The sequence below is a fragment of the Bathycoccus prasinos genome (genome assembly GCF_002220235.1).
Source record: "Bathycoccus prasinos genomic : chromosome_5".
NCBI lineage: Eukaryota > Viridiplantae > Chlorophyta > Mamiellophyceae > Mamiellales > Bathycoccaceae > Bathycoccus > Bathycoccus prasinos.
The window spans coordinates 446,726-468,963 of NC_024004.1; the positions used below are offsets into that span (position 1 = coordinate 446,726).

General features: G+C 49.2%; 10 protein-coding genes across 10 annotated transcripts; 6 read left to right on the forward strand and 4 right to left on the reverse strand.

Moving 5' to 3' along the window:
- Positions 1-533: 533 nt before the first annotated feature.
- Bathy05g02510 (predicted protein) lies at positions 534-7,949 on the forward strand (the record flags this gene model as incomplete). Its single annotated transcript, XM_007513292.1, has 1 exon — positions 534-7,949. The coding sequence occupies one exon, from the start codon at positions 534-536 to the stop codon at positions 7,947-7,949; it is 7,416 nt and encodes a 2,471-aa protein (XP_007513354.1).
- A 103-nt stretch (positions 7,950-8,052) lies between these two features.
- On the reverse strand, positions 8,053-9,291 carry Bathy05g02520 (Dehydrogenases with different specificities (related to short-chain alcohol dehydrogenases) (ISS); the record flags this gene model as incomplete). The annotated part of the gene is made up of 1 exon (XM_007512959.1): positions 8,053-9,291. The coding sequence occupies one exon, from the start codon at positions 9,289-9,291 to the stop codon at positions 8,053-8,055; it is 1,239 nt and encodes a 412-aa protein (XP_007513021.1).
- Positions 9,292-9,521: 230 nt separating this feature from the next.
- Bathy05g02530 (tryptophanyl-tRNA synthetase) lies at positions 9,522-10,820 on the forward strand (the record flags this gene model as incomplete). The annotated part of the gene is made up of 1 exon (XM_007513298.1): positions 9,522-10,820. The coding sequence occupies one exon, from the start codon at positions 9,522-9,524 to the stop codon at positions 10,818-10,820; it is 1,299 nt and encodes a 432-aa protein (XP_007513360.1).
- Positions 10,821-11,341: 521 nt separating this feature from the next.
- Bathy05g02540 (unknown protein) lies at positions 11,342-11,581 on the forward strand (the record flags this gene model as incomplete). The annotated part of the gene is made up of 1 exon (XM_007513028.1): positions 11,342-11,581. One exon carries the CDS (start codon positions 11,342-11,344, stop codon positions 11,579-11,581), a length of 240 nt encoding a protein of 79 aa, XP_007513090.1.
- Positions 11,582-12,240: 659 nt separating this feature from the next.
- Bathy05g02550 (unknown protein) lies at positions 12,241-13,521 on the forward strand (the record flags this gene model as incomplete). The annotated part of the gene is made up of 1 exon (XM_007512974.1): positions 12,241-13,521. The coding sequence occupies one exon, from the start codon at positions 12,241-12,243 to the stop codon at positions 13,519-13,521; it is 1,281 nt and encodes a 426-aa protein (XP_007513036.1).
- Positions 13,522-13,661: 140 nt separating this feature from the next.
- Bathy05g02560 (predicted protein) lies at positions 13,662-14,813 on the reverse strand (the record flags this gene model as incomplete). Its single annotated transcript, XM_007512949.1, has 1 exon — positions 13,662-14,813. One exon carries the CDS (start codon positions 14,811-14,813, stop codon positions 13,662-13,664), a length of 1,152 nt encoding a protein of 383 aa, XP_007513011.1.
- A 414-nt stretch (positions 14,814-15,227) lies between these two features.
- On the reverse strand, positions 15,228-15,440 carry Bathy05g02570 (unknown protein; the record flags this gene model as incomplete). Its single annotated transcript, XM_007513255.1, has 1 exon — positions 15,228-15,440. The coding sequence occupies one exon, from the start codon at positions 15,438-15,440 to the stop codon at positions 15,228-15,230; it is 213 nt and encodes a 70-aa protein (XP_007513317.1).
- Positions 15,441-15,568: 128 nt separating this feature from the next.
- On the reverse strand, positions 15,569-16,936 carry Bathy05g02580 (unknown protein; the record flags this gene model as incomplete). Its single annotated transcript, XM_007513231.1, has 1 exon — positions 15,569-16,936. One exon carries the CDS (start codon positions 16,934-16,936, stop codon positions 15,569-15,571), a length of 1,368 nt encoding a protein of 455 aa, XP_007513293.1.
- Positions 16,937-17,046: 110 nt separating this feature from the next.
- Positions 17,047-19,950, forward strand: Bathy05g02590 (unnamed protein product; the record flags this gene model as incomplete). The annotated part of the gene is made up of 1 exon (XM_007512894.1): positions 17,047-19,950. One exon carries the CDS (start codon positions 17,047-17,049, stop codon positions 19,948-19,950), a length of 2,904 nt encoding a protein of 967 aa, XP_007512956.1.
- A 448-nt stretch (positions 19,951-20,398) lies between these two features.
- On the forward strand, positions 20,399-22,177 carry Bathy05g02600 (unknown protein; the record flags this gene model as incomplete). The annotated part of the gene is made up of 1 exon (XM_007513059.1): positions 20,399-22,177. One exon carries the CDS (start codon positions 20,399-20,401, stop codon positions 22,175-22,177), a length of 1,779 nt encoding a protein of 592 aa, XP_007513121.1.
- Between the last annotated feature and the right edge of the window lie 61 nt (positions 22,178-22,238).

Consider the following 22,238-nt stretch of genomic DNA (forward strand, 5'->3'; position numbering starts at 1 on the left):
ATGTCGTTCCTCCGAGGAGGAGGAGTGTTGTTGGTGCACAAAACATCTCACCGGCCAAAAAGCAACCGCAAGGACACCAACACCAACGGCCGAGTCGTTGTCGAGGAGGAGGACGCGGTTGTCGTGGTGATGAGAGTCGTCTGTTGTTTGGGAAAAGAAAAAGTTCGACCGCAATTTCGTCGAGTGCTTCTTCAACGGATAATCCAACACCAATCCTCCGCGAGGACGGCGGATCTTCTTCTTCGTCGTCGTTTCGCATGCGCGACGGCATCGTGTCCGCGCGGAAATCGCTCTTCTTTTTCGGCGCGAAGAGAGAGATGCGCGTGTCTGTCTGTCGCGAGATGACGAGGAGGGGTGGACGAAGGCGGTACGCGCACGGCGTCGTGACGTTTGCTCTCGCTTCGTCGTCGAGGAGTTGTTGGTGTTGTTGTTGTTCTTCTTCTTCTTCTTCTTTTGGAGGATTCGAGGAGAAAAGGAAAGAACTATGGCGACGACGACGACGACGACGAGCGGGGATGACGCGTCAGACATCGATGAAGGACGGAGAAGAGACGAACGAGGAATATTTGGATGCGATGAACGTGACTGGTAGGAAGATTGTTTCGGAGGATGAAGGCGACGAGGATTTTGATTTGGACGCGGCGTTTAACGAGAAGTTTTCAAAGTCGAAGGAGCGCGACGAAGAGCAACCGCTTCCGGAAGGGACCATTCGCGTTAAAGCTAAGACTTCGTCCACGACTTCGTCTTCATCGTTGAGATCTTCTCCCACGGAAAAGAAAATGAATAGAAATGGTCGAGCGGAGAAAGATGATTTAGCGTTTGATCCTTTAGCTGGCTCCGTGGACGTATCTATGGATGATTTTTCGTACGATCCGGAACAGCAACAACAGATGCTCTTGCAAAAGCAAAAAGACAAAGAAGAGCGAGAGCGAAAAGAAGAAGAGGCGAACAAAAAGAAGAGAATGGCAACCGATGGGACGGTCATTCGTCGCGTGTCGAAAGTAGCTGCGATGCCGTTGAGAAATAAAGTGCCACCGACGAGACAATCGTTTGCAATCAACGCGGCAAACGAAGAGGCGTTGAAAGCGGTGAAGCAAAAGTTTTCGCTCAGAAATCTCGTCAGTAAGAAGAACGATGATAATAAACAGAATTATACCGCTGATTCGAGTGCGAAGCCGATTCGAGTAGGGACAGTCATACGGAAAATCTCAAAACCGGCGCGTCTAAATGATGATGAAAAGGAGAACAACGCGCAAAAAGCGCTCGCGCTCATCACGTCGCAAGCCCTGGCAGCTTTGTCGTTTCGCGAGCAACTTCTAAAAACGCTGAAGGACAGCACTCTGGGAGACGCTCTTGCGGTCTTCGATGCGCTCTGGCAAAGCTTTTGGATCCAATGGCGTTCCCGGCTCGAGAATACGGCGAAATGGGTTCTCTTTGCGTCCACGGCGCTCACGGCGATGTGTCATTACGTCATCGGCCCTGGAATGATTGGCCCGAGATTACCGCAAATTGGAGAGTTAGCATCATCCGTTGTTGGTCGTCCAGTGCGCGTAGGCAGATGCAAACTCTTTTCGTTTCCTGGCATTTTAGGTTTTGGACCGGTTTTAGAAGTTGGGCCCTTAGTCGTGGGCGCGGAAACGACTGGAGGCGAAAAATCAATCGTCGAAGTCGACACCGCGAAAATTTCATACGATTTAGTGCGCTCCATCACTCGGAGGAAAATAGTTGCGGAAATTCGGTTGGATGGCGTCAAAGCGACTTTGAAGCAAGGCGTCAATCAGTCTTGGTTTGGGTACCCGGAAGATTTACCCACTTTTCAAGCGAATTTGCCCTCGGCGCGACCGTCGTTTAATTTAGATGCCGTGAAAAAAGCGAGCGCGGAGGCGACGAATGCAATCAGTGAAAATAAAACAGCGAGTGGTCCAAGCTTTGAAGTGCGCGTGATTAAGCTCGAACGTGGCGTTGCGGCTTTGCACATGGCTGGAGATTCTCAACCGAGGAACGTGAAGAACCTTTCGGCGACTATGAAAATATCGCCGAAAGGTGAGCTCGATCTAGACGCAAAGTTCAATCCAATTTCTCGAGTGACGCCTCCAGAACAGAGACAAAACACGTTCATCGCGAATTTTGCGGCCCGAAATCTTCGAGGTCACAACTCTGACGCCGAAGAACGAAGTTTGAAATATGAAAAGAGTCGTACCGATAACGGCGGCTTGCTTAAAGTGAACGTGCAGTATAAAAATCCCGAGAAGAATCAGAAACCAATGGGTGAAGACGATATAGCCATGCCAGATTTGAAAGTTAAAGTGAACGCTTCCAACACTTCTGCGGCGTTTGTTGACCGATGCATCCCGGGTTTACCGATCGATATGCACGCTGGGCGCTTGGACGGCGAGATTAACATCTTGGCGAAAGACCAATCGACGTGGCTTTTCCCAGAGTTTTCCGGCGAGTTGAGAGGGAAGCACTTGCGTTTCCACTTTTACGACGCCACGGATGACTTCGCGGACACGGAGTTAGATTTAGTTTTCCAGAAAAGACGCATGTACATTCACAACGGGAGAGGTCACTACGGTCACGTTCCAATTACAGTCACGGGCGATTTGGATTTGAACCCGCTTCCGGTGAAAAGTTTACTTTTAGGTCCGGACGCGAAAGTTCACGCGCCGAGAGGAGAATATCGCCTTTCCGGTCAAATCGCACCAATAGAGGCACACGCTTTGCGAGAAACACTAGGTGTCCGTCCTCCACCGAGACCGCTCGCGGGCGCCTTGAAAGGATTCTTGTACGTTTCTGGCCCTTTGGAAGCGCCTGTCTTCACCGGGCAAGCGGAAACGACAGATTTTTTACCAGAAGAGAACGCGAAAGATTTCAGCGCTACGATGGAAGAGGAGAAAGCCTGGTCGTATCGCGCGGTGAAGAAGTACGAAAAGGAAGGCGCCGTTGCAGCTTACGATCGTGTTCCCATTCGGAACGTGAAAGCGACATGGACGGTGGAACCAAAGAAGGATATTTTCGTCTTGCATTCGGCAGAAGGTCAGTTGGTTGCGGGCGGCAAAGTGCGTGCGAGCGGATCGATCAAGATAAATCCGGACGCGTTGCATGACCCAGCCGCGATTAACGTGGAAGCAACGGCAACAGACGTTGATCCGAGAGCATTATCGAGACAAGTAGCAACAACAGGATTCGATAATAGCATTAGTAACGCGAATGGGAGTGGGGACGAAAACTCGCCATCGACTAGTAATAGCACCACTGACGCAGAAAATGAAATCGGCGCTTGGATTGACCGCGTGTGTCCTCCTGGCTACGCGGATGCTACGGCGACCATCGAAGGCGCACATTCCGGTCCCAAGGTTAACGTTGACTGGAACATAGATCACGACGCCGATGTGGGCGGTAGAGTAACAATAGAACGGAAAGGTATCACCGCAAAGCTGAAAACACCTTCAATTGAAATCGATGCAGACGTAAAGACGGAATTTCCTCCCTTAGAAAAAGCGTTAGCTGCTGTAACCGTGGAAGATGCGATTGAAGCTGGGAAGCCTGCATACACGGCCGCTGAAGTTGATGGACGAGCGAACGGGTTTGATTTGTTTGATTTAGAAGATGGTCGGGAAGAAGGTGGCGAAGCTGTTTCGGAAAAGTTGCGATACGTTCGAGATCCCGACCGCGTTCGATTGCGAGTAACCGGGCGCGCGCGCGTGAAAGGTAAATTTTCAACTCCAACGGCATCCGTCGCCGGTGCTGAGAACTCCGATGGCGTCGCTGCAACGGATGATAAAGGTAGCGAAATCGCCGCGAGTGACGAAGAGAAGAAACAAAGTAGCGCCTTCCCGACGTTTGAAGGTACCGCGCAGTTGGATAACTTGAAACTGAACAAACTCGAGCTTGCTCCGAAATTGACCGGCAAAGTTTTCGCCTCGGCCACTGATGGTTTATCGCTCTCGGCGAAAGGCAGATCAGACGAGTCCTTGTCGGCGGAAATATCTGCCGACGGTAAAGCATCTGCGGCATTACGTCGCGGCGCTTTACGAGCGGGCGTTGAGTTTGGTGATTTTGCAGGCGCATTCGAACTCGCTGGCTTGAAATTGGACGACTTGGAACTCGGATCTTTGAGAGGTCGCGTGGACGTCGCGTCTGCGCGATTAGATTTACGAGAAAAAGTTGGCGAAGGGGTTTTACGCGTCGAAAAGCCACGTCTGAGTGGTTTCACCGGCGATTTAGCAGAAGGCGAGGTTTCTTGGAGCGGTAAAACGGTAAAACTTCACTCGGCAACTCTCGAGCAAGCGCGTTCGAGGTACGAAGCTGATGGCGAGTACATGTTACCGGACGCCGTGTGGTCCAAATTGCCAGAATCTAGAGTCGAGAGACAAAAACGAACAATGTCGGAAGGCGATGCCTCGCTATTGTCTGACCTTATTGATGTCGATTTAGTCGCGGAAGCAGGTAAAGAAGAAGATGCCGTAACGGAGCCAGCGTTAGCGGTGACGTCGTCAGAGAATGAAACTTCTTCAGTCGTCGCCGCCGCCGCGGCGGATGCGATGAAGGAAACCAAAAATAACGACAACAACAACAATAGCAACAATAAAGGTTTATTTTCCGGATTCTTCTCTGACATGAAAAAGCACCCGGCGGCAAACTTAATCAAGGAACAGCAAACACTTTCATCTCCATCGACTCAGGGTGACGACGAGATCAACAAAGGCGAGGAAGTTCGAACGAAAACACCGGAAGAGTTGGAAGAGGAAGCTCGCATCGTGCGCATGGAACAACTCGAAATGCAAGAGCAGATTGACGAAGACGCAGACGAAGACGACGCCTTTGACCGAGAACAATGCCAACAACACGATAAAGCGACGAAAGCAACGCCAACAACGTCATCGATGATCTCGAGCGAATACACGGACAACGGGTCCGTGAAACCGTACATCTCTCCTTTTGAAGAACGTAACGTGGAAACTCCGTTTGGCTCTATCGCGTCGGCGTCCACCTCACAACCGTTGTCCTACGAACGCGACGCGTGGTTCCAAGAAAAGATGAACGACACGCCGTCAACGGAAACCCAAGCCGTGAAGAAAGATCGCTTCTCGAACGTGTTTAAACAGTTTAAACCACGAAACCGCCGAAACGGAGATGCTGATGGACGGAATCGCACGAGTGGAGCGCCAAATTTCAACAAACCAGGTGCGCCTTCGTTACAGAAGCTTCCGCCCATGAACCCCGAGGAAGCGCCAAAAGCAGAAGGCGAGTGGCGTTTCCGACTTGCGGTGCCGTCTGCAGACGTTGAAGAAATGCTCCCCGCTGTTCGCCTCTTTGCGAGTTTACGCGAAGAGTCGACGCCGCAGGAGTACGGTAGAGCCAAGGAGGCGTTCGTGAATGCGATTTCTCAAGCATCGGTGATATCGCAAGACATATCTCGAGACGTTTTCGAACAGTTGATGGAATCGAGAGAGAAAAAAATGACCTCCAACGCAGTCGATAAGAAAAAACAGCGACAGAATAACAACAAAAAGAAGCGAAAGTCTAAACTGCAGCGTCATCGAAGAACGACGGAGTTCATCGACGTCGACGACATCGACGACGATTTAGCGGATACAGAGAAGAAGGCGGTGCAATTGCCCGGGTTACAAGATTTGAAAGGTGAATGGCGTGGAGTCGTGCAAGCGTCGGGAAATTCAATCAAGAAGACAAGCGTCCCAACTGCACTCCTCGATGAAGAAGACGCCGGTAAAGACGAACAGGCTGCAGCGAATGGCGACTTTTTCAAAGATTCCTCGAGAGCGTTTAACACCGCTTTGAGTAACTTAGAAAGTTCACATCCGACGTCCGTTCAATTCGACGTGTCGGGTGAAAACCTTCTCTGGGGGCCACACGTTGTTCGAAAAGCTGAGGCGTTAGGTTCCGCGAACGAGAAAGACGGCATGAAGCTCGAACGCCTTGAAATCACCTCCGACGCTGCATCCTTGTCCGCGCAAGGCGCCGTCGGCGGCGAGGTGCAAGACGCCAACTTTAGTCTGCGAGACTTACCGATTGGTTTTCTTACCGAGGTTTTTCGACCTTTATGGCCATCTGCGCTACCTCGAATCGACGGGAACTTGTTAGTGCAAGGGCACTTGGGAGGTTCCGTGGAAGAACCGACTGGGGACGTCCTCGTTCGACTTCGCGATGGTAAGATTGGATCCACGAAGCTCTCCGCGGTGGAAGCGAGAGCGTTGTTGAACGACCAACAACGCGTTGAATTTGATTTTGAAGCGTCGCCGATGACGAGTGCTTCTGATGGCGGTTCGAGTGGTATCGTTCGCGCGTCTGGTATCGTACCATTACCAGAAGCTGACGATCAGTCTTTAGCCGTGGATGCGAAAGTTCGAGACGCCGGGATGTGCATTCTGTGCGCCGCCGCTTCCGGTGGTACCGATAACGTCGAATGGCAAAGCGGGAACGCGGACATCGCGTTACACGCTCGAGGTACATCTGAAAACCCAGTGTTCGATGGAGTTGCTGAAATAAGACGCGCGAAAATTGTCTCTCCGTTCCTGGCGAAACCTTTTGCGCCGACGAACGCTACGATTCGAATTCAACGAAACACGCTGTACGCAGACGATATCGAAGGGAGATGCGGTAAAGGTTTCGTAAAAATTAAAGGCGCAATCCCAGTTATTCAAAGGCGAAAGTCACGAGGCGGAGATACATGGGATAATTTAGTCGCTCGAGCGGATACGCAAGCTGGATTGAAAGTTGATATTCAAGGATTGGACGTGCGCGCGAGAAACGCGTACAACGGTCAAGTCAATGCCGGTCTCGTTTTGAAGGGAACAATCAGCGCACCTGAAGTCGGAGGTTCCATACAACTTTCAAAAGGCCAAGTCACCGCAACGCCTGGTCAGCCGGAAGACGCCGCAATTTCAGGAGCCGAAAATGGGAAAAAAGATGTCGACATTCCAGGCGCAAACAGAGGCAAGGATGATTTGCTTTCGCGTATCGATCGCGAAGGCAAACAATCGACAGATTTGGCGAGCGTTTTGCAACGCGCGGCTATTGCGAATGACCCAGAAGCTTGGGCAGCTTTAGAGAAAGCGCGGTTACGTCGGGAACGTAACTTGGACAAGCTCTCGGATGTTCGCTTTCGCGGTTTAAAAGTCCAAATCGGTCCGGAAATGTCCATCGTGTATCCGTTCGTTTTGAACTTTGGCGTCAGCGGCGAAGTGACCATCGATGGTGCAGCCGACGCGAAGCGTTTACGCCCATCTGGCGTGATTAATTTTGATAGAGGCGACGTGAACTTGGTCGCTGCGCAAGTCCGTTTGAACCGAGAACACCCGAACCGCGCAGTTTTTATCCCAGAAAACGGTCTCGATCCAATGGTGGACGTCTCCTTACTCGGCGCCGATGTCCGAGCTTTGATTCAAGGCCAAGCTTCAGAGTGGTCGAAAAATCTCGTCTTATCTTCAGCGACGGAATCTGCGTCTGGTTCGGGTGGCGAAGGCGGCGGTTTAGCCAGTCTCTCGAGTTTATCTCCCGAAGAAGCGGCGAGGATTTTCGAAGGACAGCTCTCGCAATCGTTGTTAGAACGCGATGGACGAATCGCGTTTTCCTCCTTAGCCTCGTCGACATTAGCGTCGTTGATGCCTAAAATCGAAGCCGGTGGGAACGTCGGTAACGCGCGATGGCGCGTGACGGCCGCACCTTCCCTCCCTGGTCTCTTGTCGCTAGATCCTGGCATGGACCCGTTCGCAACTGGTGCGCAGTTTACTCTCGGTTCCGAGGCTGAAATCGCGTTTGGTGACTCTTTGCAAGCGTCCATGTCTCGAACGTTAGCAGCGGATGAAACGCAAACCGAAACCCAATTTTCGCTCATGTATAAGCTGACTAAAAAGTTGCGCATGCAACTCGTCTCAGTGTCCAGCGCGGCCACTAGGCTTTTGTTCGAGTATACAAACCGGGACTAAGAAAAGAGGAGAGAAAAAGTGGAAGAAAAGAATTCATCGTCATTTCTGTAGTTGTATTGCATTCATTGCTCGTTTTGTAAAAATACACTTATTGTTTCTAAATCTAATAGCTAATGCATCCGCGCGCGTTCTCTCTCTCGATGAACCCGTCCACTGCTTTGACGCATAGTCTTTGTACCAATTCGTCCCTCGCAATATGCGAATATGCGACCGCGTTTGACCACTCTTTTTCTTTCTCGTTGTCTTCGGAAAGCGTGGCAGCGCGAACGATGCGCTCGGCACCTTTCCGAGGATGTTCTAGCAAACCAACCGTTCGCATGGGAATTTCGTACAACAAACGCAAAGCTTTCGGCCACGTTCGCGTGAGTTTCGTGCGGCACAATCCCGGATCGACCACTTTTACCCTCACGAAACTATCGTCTCTATCTTCTTCTTCTCTCATCTTTCCGAGCGCGTACGCGGTCACCATCAGCTTGCTCAGCGCGTACCTCACACCTAACGTTTCAAAATCTTTCTCTTTCCTTGCGCTCGCGCACCGATCGAGACGATTTATCCACTCTTTCGCGTTCGCTCGCGTGCATACCCCAAGTCTCGCTCGATGCGTAAACGACCCGACAAACACCACCGTTTTCTTCATCGCGCCGCCGCCGCCGTCCTCGCGGTTATCGTTTACGCTCATTTCATCTCTCCACAGCTTGGTCAAAACCGCCGGCCCGAGGACGTTACACATCGCCTCTCGATCTACACCACCTTCTTCGAGCACTAAAACCTTCCTCTCCGCGTTGCACTCCGCCGCGCAGTGAATCAAAACGTCCACCTCGTTCTCGGCGAAGTACTTCCTCGCTCGCTTTCGAGCGCCGGCGTCGATGGCCAACGTCGCGCAATCCAAATCAATCTTTGCCAAAACAATCCTGTTCTTCTTCTCCTTCTCGCCCGTTTCAATTAAACCTCTCGATTTTGCCTCGCTTCGCAGCCTTTTTCCCGCATCGTTTGCTTCTTCGTCTCCGCCTTCTCTCAAACGCCCTTTATTACCCACTCCTCCTGGGGGAAAAGCTCGAGTTGGCAAATGCAACTCCACCACCATTTCTTCTTCTTTATGTCCTTGCAAAAGCGACAAACACGTCTCAAACCCGATGCCAGAGGACCATCCAGTCACGAAGTACGCGACTCTTTTGCCTTTAGGTTTTCGTTTCGGTGGTACTCCTTTTTCCCGCCCGTTCTTCTTCTTCTCGCGCGCGTATTCGCGACGACGAGAAAGATTCCAACGACGCAGAACGTGTCGACGCTTCGAAACGAACATCTGTTCCGCGTACGCGAGGAACCACGCAAATAAGTGCACCATATTTCGCACTCTCCACACTGACGAGGGAGAGAACTTTGTCATCGTTCGCTTCTTTTTCCCATCGTTTTATGTGTGCGTGTATTCATATGCGCGTGCATACATTTTGTGAGTGAATTTGGGGAAACTCCCCTCACTAAATGAGCAGCACTTTCGCTGCGCTCAGACGAAGAATGTCTTCATCTTTTTCTCTCGCACCTGCACCACCACCACTCCTGCGTTCGAAAACGACGATGGCTTCGACTTCTTCGAGTTGTTCTTCCTCTCGGTGCGTCTTCGTGCCGTCGCCCTCTTCAAAGAAGGGATTACATTCATTTTATCCAAAGTCTCATCCGTCTGCGTCGATGGGTGTGTTGCGTTCTTCTTCTTCTTCTCCTTTCCGTCCTCGAAAGTTCTCCGTTATCTCCTCCGCGTCGCAGACGTCGTCCTCGGAAGGAGCATCGGGTGAAGAGAAAAAAGAAAGGATGAAACGGGTCTTATCCGGCGTCCAACCGACCGGTTCCATCCACCTGGGGAACTATTTCGGAGCGATTCAAAACTACGTGAAATTGCAGGACGAACACGAAGCGTTTTACTGCGTGGTGGATTTACACGCGATTACGGCTGGCGGACACTCGCCGAAAGAGCTGGAAGAGAGCACGAGGAAATCGGCGGCGATATACTTAGCCGCTGGGGTGAGTCCGGAGAAAGCGTCGGTTTTCGTGCAATCGCACGTCGCCGCGCACAGCGAACTGTGTTGGCTGTTGAACTGCGTGTCGCCAATCGGATGGTTGGAGAAGATGATTCAGTTCAAAGAAAAAGCGAGGAAACAAGGCGAGGACGTGTCTGTTGGACTTTTAGATTATCCGGTGTTGATGGCGGCGGATATTTTGTTGTATAACGCGGATTTAGTTCCAGTTGGGGAGGATCAAAGGCAGCATTTAGAGTTGACGAGAGACATCGCCGGGAGATTTAACAATTTATACGGCGGGAATAAATGGAAAAAACGAGGGAAGAACGAGAAGTCGCCGAGTGGGAGATTTCGGGGGAAAGACGTATTGATTGTACCAGAGGCGTTTACGCCGAAGAGTGGCGGGCGGGTGATGAGTTTGACCGATGGAAGCGCGAAGATGAGTAAGAGCAACCCGGCGGAAGGGAGTCGGATTAACGTTTTGGATTCGCCGGACGTGATCGCGCAGAAGATTAAAAGGTGCAAAACAGATGCCATAGAAGGGATGAATTACGACGACGAACGACCAGAAGCGAAGAATTTGTTGACCATGTACGAGTTATGTACCGGTATGAGTAGAGAGGAGGTGTTGAATGAGTGCGCGAGCATGCGATGGGGGGAATTCAAACCGGCGTTGACTGAAGTCGTGGTGGATCATTTGAAACCGATTCAAGAAAAGTACGAGGAAATTATGAACGAGGAAGGGTATTTAGACTCGGTGTTAGAACAAGGGGCGGTGCGAGCGAACGAGGTGGCGGAAAAGACGTGCGCGGACGTGAGAGATGCCATGGGATTTGTTCATAGAAAGAGCAGATATATGTGATTTTTATTGTCTATATTTATAACTCCGCGTGCACTTTCGTCTTCTCCTTCTTCTCCTCCTCTTCCTCGAGGTTCTCTTTCTTCAAAGGCACGTACTCCGCGCACTCGTCGTCTTCCGGGAACAGTTCGCAAAACGGTACCGAAGCGTCCGCGCTCGAGTTGATCGTGTTGTTATTCGCAGTCGCGTTTACCAACAAGCTCGAATTGTTATTCTTTAAATCTCCTTCTAAACCACCACTCGCCGCGGTCGCATTCGCGGACGTCTCGTTAGAACCTTCCAAAAACCCTTTCTTTAAGTGAAATTGTTCCAATATCGCATCGTGCGCTCTCCCGACAATCTTCAACGCCTGCGTCTTTTCCGGCGCGATTTTATACACCCCGACCAACGCGCCGCTTAAAATCCCTGTCCCTAAAATTCTCTGCACGATTCCAATCTTCCCGACCACGTTTCCGCTCGCGTCCAAATCGTCAAACATCCACATCGGCGAAAACACTTCGTTGATTGGAATCTCGTCGCTGGCAATGTTTGGTAAAATCCAAAAGTGTCTCCCCGAGACCAACCACACGCCGGCGAAAACCACCCCTCGCGCGACCAAAATAACCGTAAAGAACATCAAAATCGCCACACACAAGTACAAAATAATCTTCTTGAACCAAATCGGCGCCAACGGAAACAAGCACGCCAGCATGACCAAAATAGCCACCGCCCAAGAGGCGATCAAAAACGTCCAACTCATCGGCTGGTCGTACGTCCACGCGTAAAACGAATCGTCGTCGTTGGACGGATACGCGAACGATTGATTCTTCGTCTTCTCCAAATAGTGCGGATATTTCACTCGTTTCGTCCTCCCTTTCCTCGGCGCCTTATATATCCGTTCGCATCTTTGAATCAACCCGCAGTGTAACAACACGTTCCCGAGATATTCGATTTTATCATCCATCGTCTTCCCTCCGATCGTGCACTCTTTCTCCACGAAATCCGGATCTTCCCGTAAGCTCCGGTAGAAATCTTTCGCGCGAAAAAACGACACCCGGTCGTCTCTTAAACGCGCCGACCGTTGTTCCAACGTCGAGTGTTTCGACGCTCGCAGGTAATGCGCGATCGATCGCGCTTTTTCTTTCAACTGTTCCTGGTGGTTTAACGCTCGCTTTTGTGACGATGATGATGATGATGATGTTCCATCTTGTTGTTGTTTACTCTCGTTCGCAGCATTGCGCGACACCCCGGATTGACTCATCGGGGAAAGAACGCGCAATACCACGCACGAATGAATCTCTCTTTACACTCTTTCGTTTGATCGATAGTATTTTGCGCTTTTCCGTGCAAAAGAATGAAGAATTTGGAGGCATTTCGATGAGATCTCGAGAGGAAAGTCGCCACAAAGAAACACGCGAGAGAGAGGTGTTTCGACACACAAACAATGTCCTCAATTCCCTCTTCAATCGATAAAGACGCGAAAAACGAGGAGGAGGATTCGTACGCCTCCGAAATCCTCCAGCGTCTGGACGATTTGGGCGTCTCAATTCCTCCAAACACCTCGCCGAAAACGCTCCGAAATCACAAACATTCCCCGCTGGAATTTACAAAGATAGCGCAGCACTTAGCGTGCGCGATTGGACCTTTAATCAAAATGACCGGCGCGGATAACGTGAACTTAGCGTTGCAATCGTGCGTGACCTTGAAGAATATCCGAGGGGCGAGCTACGAGGATTGCGCGAGCCGAGCGTTAGGAGCGCTGGCGGTGTTAGCGACCATGCTGGACGAACGATTCAGAGATAAAATCGGGACGTTTCGAGTGTTTGAAATACTCGTGGCGTATTTACAAGCGGCGAGATTGATGAAGGAAAGCATGGAGAAAAAGCAACGAGAGAAGGAGAAGACATCACAACAAACGACGAAAGAGGACGAGAGAAAGACGATTCAGACGATGAAAAGACCGCCGACACCGAACCCGCTATTTAACGAGGTGTTTCGAGAGTTGGAGCACGCTGCGGGGGAGAAGGCGTACGGGTATCACGCGGCGCACACGGCGAAAGAGATTGCGATTGGCGCGAAGCGCGTCGCGGAGACGTTTTCGGCGAGCGCGAAGGATAAATCGGTGTTAGATAAGCATAAGGGTCAAGTCGTTGAACGGAGAGAGATCGAAGCAATGACGGAACAGGAAGTGGAGATTACGAGAGAGGCGAACGACGCGATCAAGGCGGAGTTCAAGAAGAGGAAAGAAATGATTGCGAAGAGAGCCGGCGTGAGCGTCCAGTCGTTGACAAAGAGTAGCAATAATAACAACACCAACAATAGTAGCAATCAAGGAACGAAACGGACGAGAAAGATGGAAGATTTGGATAGCGCAAAGTACGAAAATGATGCGTTTTCGTTGGCTTCGTACGATGGAGGTAACGGCGGCGATAACCTCGACATCGCCTTTCCGGATTCGTTGTTCGATATGAGAGGCGCAGATGTCGCAAAATCTGGTCTGAAAGCTGGAAGTGGTAGGAGTAGACAAAAAACGAGGTTAGTTGGCGACGATGGGTTCGATGCAAAGACAGTAACGATTGGCGCGGTGCCAGACAGAGGAGGTCGAGTGGACGAGAGCGGAAGGTTCGTCGCTAAATTCAAAGGCGGAAAGCCGGGAGGAAGCAAAGGCGAAACCAGCGAGGCCACGACGAATAACAACAAGCGTCAATGGAGAAAGCGAAAGTAAACTAAAGTAAGCAGTAGCAGTAGTAAAAGCACGCGGTGTGTTGGCCATTCTTTTTCATCATGCTATTGTAAATAAAACCGAAAATAATGTACATAAGGTTCTTTCAAAAGAGTTCTAAATTTTAGTAACATAGTATATTATTAGTTCGACGACGACACCATCTTTTCCGCTTCCATCGTCGCTTGTAACGTCTCTCCGATCGTCCGCAAGCGCTTCCCAGCGCACGTTTGCACGACCATACCCGCCACTCTACTCGGCACGTTTTCTACGTTGACGACGCGAATCTCCGCCGACTTCACCTTTGGCCACTCCAAAGGCACTTCCAAAACTGCCACTGGTCTTGGCTCCGTGGACGAAGACATTGCCGCTCTCACGTTTGCATCAAACGCGGACCATTTCAGAGGCGTTCGACTCGCGGCTGCCGCCAACGCTTCGCATCTTTGCGCCGTGGCGGCGATTCGATCGCGAATGTTGCACAAGGCGCTCGCGCAATCCGTCGTGCCTAAGAACATCCTCGCCACGTCTTCAATCGGCGCATCCGCAGGATCTAACGTGATTGAGTTCAACCGAGCCGTTTTCTCGATGAAGCCTAAAGTTACCACGTGCGTTACTCTCCCCACTCCTCTCGCTCGTGACGACTCCATCGCTTCAGTATCTGTCTCCGGCAAATGGCTCGCCAATCGCAGCGAAATCGAGTCTTCGCCAATCTCCAACAACTCCGTTCCTTGCAACGCACTGACCAAGTTCATTTGCTCTTGGATTCTCATAGACATTTCCGCTAACGTCTTGGATGCCTCCGACTCTCTCGCCGCCGCTTTACTCGCGCCAATGAGATACTTCGATTGCGCTCTCAACTCTACGAACTGCGCGTCCAACGGCGCAATCTCCTCGTCAATCTTTCGACAACTCGCCTCTTTCTGCGCAATCCCTCGGTTCATTCTCTTCAACGCGTTATCCAACTCCTTCAATTCGTTTTGTAACTCCTCCTTCGTCTTCTTCTCGTCCAGCAACTCCGACGCTCGATTGCTCGTTTGCAACCCTTGACTCCTCGCCAACTCTCGCATCTCCGCCGCTTTCGACTCGTCCTCCAACTGCGCCACCTCGTCGATAATCTTCTGCAGCTCTTCTTTTTCCTTCACGTATAAACCGTACTCCTCGTGCACACGCGCAATCGTTTCCTCGGTCTCTTTTTCTCTCTTCTTATTCTCCTCTTGTAACTGTTTCACTTCCGCGTGCAATTTTTTATACTCCTCCGTCTCCTCGAGCGCCGACTTCGCGTGTTTCCCAAACATAACCTCATCCTCCTTTCCAGATAACAACGCTTTCAAAAAACCTTGCTCCGTGCTCAGTTCAATCGTGCCAAACTTTAAGCGTTTCAACGCCGCGCGTATGCGATCCAGGTCTTGTTGATTGTTCCCGACTGCTTTTTCCTTGGCCACTTCGAGTATTTTTTGAATCGATTCCTCCGTGTGGTTTAATTCTTTCAAAGCGCTGTTTTGTATTTAATTTAGACAAAAGAGATGTAAAAAGAGGTCAGCGGCATGCTTTTAAAGAACGGAAACAAAGAGAGACTTATATGTACTAAACACGCGCAAAGTCACTCTCGTCCGACGACGACGACGAAAACGACCCCTCCTTTAAGAGTCTTGAGAGAAGTCACTCCGTAACGAAAAGAATTCCAAGGGGAAAAATTCAAATTTTCAAATTTACCTTCGTAAACTGTGCGCGTTGGGATCTTTCTTTGCTTTTTTAATCAACGTCACGTCTTCTTCTTTTTCTTTGTTATCGTTACTCTTAGTACCGGGAAAGAAGTAACGCTCGTACTCGGTGACGCTCTGCGTCAACTCGTGGGTCGCGTCCACGAACGTGAGCTTTTTCGCCGGGAGTAAGTCTTGCGTTAACGTCGTGTCTTGCATCATTTCTTTGTCTACTTCTGAGGAATGATTTGCTTTGTAAAGGGGGAAACAAAAGCAGGTCTCTATTTAGGGTTTTTGAATTTTAGGCAAGCACCAGAGCTTTAATATATTAAGAACGCACTATACTCAAATCAAATCAAATTGAACGTGACGACGGCGCCATGACCAGTGGCTATATTCCTCATCAAGTTATCTTTCCAATTGTAGTTGATCCATTTTTTTGTGGTGAGATCTACAGGTTTGCCACCTAAAGGTAAAAAAATTCGACACACGTCGACGTCTTCGCGTTTCATTCCGGAAAGCACGGACGCGGTCGCGACGTAGGACCAACATTTTAAGCTCGTCTTGTTTTTCGCTTTTTTAAAGTGCTTCAGCTCGAGAATAAAGGCTGAATTTTCGGGGATGTGTCCAACTGTCGTTTGAAAGCAGCACTCCGCGCCGGAGGTGTAATAAATATTCGAAGTGCCGCTCAACTTGCGCTGAACTCCTTCTCGCACCTCTTCACTCACGGCGTCGTTTCGAACGTCGAGACAATTCCATCTCTCAATAACATCACCTTCTTTACTCGCGAGCGACAGCGTCACACTCACTCCTTCCATGAGTTCCGCATCTTTCAAATTCGTAAACGCGTCGACGCGCATGAATATCGTTCTCGTCGACTCGGCGTTTACCACGTCGGCGAGCGTCTCGATGTCCGCGCTACTCTCCACCTTGGCTATTTCGAGCTCCAGTCTTTCTTTTTCTCTGTCCAAAATCCGTTTCCCTTCCTCCGTGTTGTTTACAATCTCCAACAGTTCTTTATTCGTAAACTCTCTCTGTTCTCTTCTCGAGAAAAATTTCTCCTTCTCTTCCAACTTCCTCGCGATTAACCTCGCGCGTTCTCTCTCTAACTTCTCTTCCTCTTCCTCTTTTCGTCTTAACTCTTCTTCCTCTTCGATTCGTTTTTTTTCTTCCTCGATTCGTTTCTCCTTTGCCATTTGTGCCATCGATTCTCGTTCTTCCGTGTTTTCGCGTTCGCGTATTATTTTCGCCACCTCGTCCGTGTACTTTAAAAGCCTCTCTTCTCCGCTGCATAATACAACCGTCTTGAACTCTCTCTGTTCGTATTCGTTCAAGTAAGTGCAAAAGAGATTTTCGTAGCATTTGGAGCACACGACCGGGTTCATTTCATCTGTTGTTGTTATTCTTTTCCCGCACTTCGAGTATCCCAGGTAGACTTTGTCGTCTTCGTTTTCGTTCGAATGAATATTCTCATCGTCATCATCGTCTTCGTTTATTACCTTCATCTTTGTCTTCTTCTTCTTCCCTTTATCCGTTTTTAATTTGTTGATAAACAGTCGGCATGAAAACGATTTTACCGAAACCTTGTCCACGAGTCTCACGAAACGAGCGCACTCCTCCGGTGGGTCCCGGAAAGGAGTAATTACTCCTACGCGCGTCTCCTTTTCGTCGTCGTCGCATTCAATCTCGCTTTTGTCGGTGGTGGTCGAAGCGCTCATATTGGTATTACGTTATATTGTGTTGTGTTATCTTCAATTAAAAAAAAAGGCCCCCCCTCTTCAATTAAAATAAAGAAAAGGCGAACAACAGAGGAGCAAAAAACGTAACCATGCCTGAACCCGCTAAAGATACGGCGATAGAAATCACGCCGAAAGCGCCCCCAGTACTTAGTCGCGTTCAGAGCATTGTTTCAGAATTCAACCGCGCTACCAGTTCGCGCGTAGGTGGTAGAAATAAAAAAGAAGAAAAGAATGATGCTCGAGTTTTGGAAAACGACGAACCAACGCCGTCGCGAAATATCCCTGAAGTCACGCGGATTATACGAGAGAATACCGTTCCCCGCGTCGGTGTAAGCGTATCTCTACGGGTGGTTTTGTGCCTTCTTTTAATCGTGAATTGCGTTTTTCTCGTACGCATAGACGATGGTATTCGCACGGGTGGCGCCAATACTGGTTTGGGTATTTGGACGAACGAGTCCCCTCCTCCTCCTCCTCCTCCTCCTCCTCCGCCGCCGCCGCCACAACCTTCTCCACCACCACCTCCGCCACATCCTTCTCCACCACCTCCGCCACCGCATCCTTCTCCGCCACCGCCACCGCATCCTTCGCCTCCTCCTCATCCTAAACCACCACCACTCGTTGTTGCAAGAGAAAGCTTGGAATATAAGTCAGTTGTTTGGGACAGCGCACGTCAAGGAAACCTTGAAGATAGTTTTACGGAAGTTCTCAAAGATGAAGAAATTACAGAGGACGAGATATCTACATGCTCCTATGGTTCAAGCAGTGGTGTATTATTGAGTTGGGGTAGTGCTTCCACCAAAACCAGAACGTGTGTCTTGATGCTATTGATAAATAAGTTGGGACAGGAGAGTTGGAAGATGGTCAGCGTACCTGAATATTGGGATGATAATTACAGAGGTGTGACTTTCACAAGGTCTAGTTCTGGAGGTTCTTCTTCACGCACACCAAGCCCCGGGGTATCTGGTACAGTCTCGTTACACGACGACACGTTCTATACCGCAGTCAGAATGTGTCTCGGTGAAGAGCCTTATTTTGGTTTGTGTGAAAATGAAGGTTCAAGTACTGGTTTTGGAACCATGCCCGCTTGGAATACGAGTTTAATCACAACAATGAAGGGACTGTTTCAGAATAATTATAATTTTAACGGTGATTTGAGCGCTTGGGACACGTCCTCCGTGACCGATATGAGCGAGATGTTCCAAGGTGCATTAGCTTTGGTCAATCCTGAGATTGGTACTTGGGACACTTCTCAAGTCACGACCATGGCTTCCATGTTTTATTTTGCCTCTTCGTTTAATTCGGATATTAATGATTGGGACACGTCTCGTGTTGAGGACATGTCGCTCATGTTTAACTCTGCGTCGTCGTTTAATCAGGATATAAGTTTGTGGGACACTTCGCAGGTCACGGATATGGGACACATGTTTAAGTATGCTTCTGCGTTCAGTAGGAACACTGAAAGTTGGAATAAAGTGAAAGTGAGAAATGCAAACTCTATGTATGGTATTTATATCACCGACGACAACTTTTTACACGCCATTCAGTCGTGTTTGAATACGAACCCCTCCGACGGTTTGTGTGCATACAGTGAGTACGGACAAATGCCGAACTGGGACGTGAGTCGTGTTACGAACATGAGGAGTGCATTTTTGAGTAAAAGTGGGTTCCGTGCAAATATTGGAAGCTGGAACACATCTCAGGTTACGGACATGACTTCTATGTTTCAATCTGCAGGTAGTTTTAACCAAGATATAGGGGATTGGGACACGTCTCAAGTGACGGATATGACTTCTATGTTTCAAAGTGCAGGTAGCTTTAACCAAGACATTGGGAATTGGGATACGTCGAAGGTGGTGGGTATGGGCTATATGTTTTATAGTTCGACTGCTTTCAACCAGTACATTGGCGGTTGGGATACGTCAAATGTGGAGAGTATGGCTTCAATGTTTCGAAGTGCCGGTAACTTTAATCAATATATTGGTGGGTGGGATACGTCAAAAGTGACGACTATGACTTTTATGTTTTACAGTGCGTATAACTTCAACCAATACATCGGCGATTGGAACACAGGACAAGTGACGGATATGTCTTTTATGTTTTTCCAAGTTACTTTCTTCAATCAAGACATTGGGAGTTGGAATACAGGACAGGTAACGAGTTTATATCAGATGTTTTACCAAGCCACTTTCTTCAACCAGGATATTAGCTCTTGGGACGATTCAAATTTGAGAAAGGACGCAAACCAGTACTACGAAAGCTATTATGGTAGTATTTATGACGATGGTAAAGCCAATATGTTCTACCAAGCGACTGCTTTTCAACAAGCCTTTTTCTGTGAAAGCGTTACAAGTGGTCCACCAAGTTCGTGTAACAATACGTTGGATGATTATTCGATGAATAATGCAATATCTCTCTGTTTAGCCGAAGCTCCAGTTGATGGTTTGTGTACGAAGTTTGGGTCGGCGAGAAAGATTGGAACCATGCCGAATTGGGATACGAGTTTGGTGACAAATATGAATGGAGGCTATTCCAGCTATTACAGAATGTTTAATCGAAATCCTTCCTTTAATGGCGACATTTCTAAATGGGATACATCGGGTGTGACGAGTATGCAATATATGTTTTATTCCGCTACTTCGTTCAACCAACCTATTGGGAATTGGGACACGTCCAAGGTGACGAGCATGTATTCTATGTTTCAATCCGCCACTTCGTTCAACCAACCTATTGGGAATTGGGATACGTCCAAGGTGACGAGCATGTATTATATGTTTTATTTGGCTACTTCCTTTAACCACTACGTCGGCGATTGGGACACGTCCTCGTTGAGTTCTTACTCGTATGTCTTCACTGGAGCAACATCGTTTCAGGCAAAATATACGTGTGCTTCCAGTGGTACCGGAACGCAGCAAACACCAAATTCACACAAACCGTCGTGGTGTAAAACGGTTCTCTCAACTTGGGTCGCACCGCCGCCTCCAGCAACTTCCTAATATTTTCAAATTGTAACATAAATAACATACCTAGGTACCTAAGTCAACACACCTACTCGTATTTTTAACTGCATACGCTCTGCATACATTATCTCATAATCGTGCCGAAAAAACCCTAAACCAATAAAATAACGAGCGACGGTTCGTTTGCACATTTGTCTGCACATGTGTTTCGTTTTTACTCTGCATCATCATCAGAAGAGAAACACACGCCGCGCGTAATAAACACTTAAATCGATACGAAGGAAGGTCCGAATCACGACAAAAAATAACTTTTTTCTTCGTTGTTGAGAGAGCAAACACGACGCGCGCATATAAAATACACACACCTTGACCTCCGGGAAGGGAGAGGTAAAGAGCGGAAAACATTCCTTCGCGGGGAAAAAAAGTCAACATTTACCGGACTGATTTTTATTGTGTACGAAGACTACGTACGAAGACTACGACTATGTTTTCGATGTACCAAGGCGGGACGCACGTGGAAGTGTTCGACGCCGGGACGACGAAATTTTGCACAAATATCACAACATCAACGACCAGCAGTCGCGGGTTGAACGCGTCATCAGGAGCGTGTGGTGACGACGATTCGTCAAAAAAGTCTTCAAAGTCACTTTTTGCTGCTTCAAACACCAACAACGCGCAGTCGGCGCTTCGCCAGGCGAGAAACCAGCGAGGCGTCCAGTGGCAAATTTCAGACGCGAGGAAAACGGTCAACTCGAGGAATAAGAAGTATTACGAGTCTACCGCGAAAGGGTACGTGTTGCAGCTGGAAAACGCGTCCATTGAAACCGTCGTTCAACAACACTCGAATAATACTACCTCTTCTTCGGCGAAAGCGCGACAACTCACGCAGCCGATGGTGTGCGCGCAGATTTACGTCGAGAAACCGGAGGATAAGTTTACCATCGAGTTTGTGTTTTCCGAAGTTGAAACGAGGAGAGACAGGCGGAGAGTGGTTCTCTCGACCGCGTTCTTAGAGACGAAAACGTCGCCTTTGCACTGTCAGGTGCCTATCGTCGCGAAGAAGAGGAGAGTGACGAAGAGTGTTTCGGCGAAAAGCGCAGTAGTTCCAAACAAGAAGAAACACCATCAACAACACGAAGATGAGAACGATCTCACGAGAACATCGAGAGATAGTACTCGACAGTTCACGTACGACTCGTGGGTAAACTTTATCGTTCCTATTCCGAAGCTTTTGAAAAAGTGCTTCGGCGACGCGGCTACGAAACAGAAATACGCGATTGAGAAAATTCGCATCTCCGGGACGTGTTTAATCAAGCGCGTGTTGACGTTGCGAGGAGACCGATTATCATCTGGTGGATTCTTTGGTGAAGACGATTACGTCCCAGCGAGCGTGGACTTCCCGAACGGAGTCGACCGAAAATCTATCCTGTTCTTGGGCGAAGAAGACGAAGAAGTTCGCGTTGATTCGAGATCGACGAAAACCGCCGCGGTGCGCGAAGAAGGTCGATCCCCCGCGAGGAAGAAGCAGAAAGACAACGACATCATCGCACATATCGCTACACCTGCTCGACTTACGTATCGCGAACGTCGCCAGCAGAATCATCGACAAAGTAACATCAACGCGGCGATCAAATCTTCGCTTTCGACTGCCCTCAAAGCCATCGATACGAATTACGAAAAATTGACGAAAATTTCGTCACGTTCGCCGTCACCTCCGTCACCTCCGTCGTCGTTTTCGTCGTTTTCATCATCCGCCAGATCGTCTCGAGATGACAAGAACGAGAAAAAGACGGTCCGATTTGCACCAGATACGCCGCCAAACGAGGTGGAAGATGTCGAGGAAAAGAGTGAAGACGCGCGTTCGTCGCATTCGGATGGATCGATAATATCGAGATCATCGTCTTCTTCATCTCGCTCGCAACCTATGATCGGCGGCGGCTGCGGCGACGAAGACGACGAAAACGACGACGAGAATGGAAAAGATTCTCCTGAAAAACTGATCTCTTTTGTCGACGTTGTTCCGTTACCGAGAAATGATCTCTCGGTCCGAGTGCCCAACTCGAGGCGGTCAAACTTGTACCGCGACTCGGCTGAATATAAATCGTCCTCAGAAAGCGACGACGACGACGACAACGACAAGGAAGACGACGAAGAAAAAGAGGACTTGGATGAAAATGGTAAAGACGAACAACTACCCCCTTCGAACTGGGACGCCGCGCTCGGTTTCAGCAGCGATGATGATGAAGAAGAAGAAGAAGCGTAAAACAGATGTGACTTCTCTCTAAATTTACTACTTGAAAATACAACGCGTTCTCTATGATAGA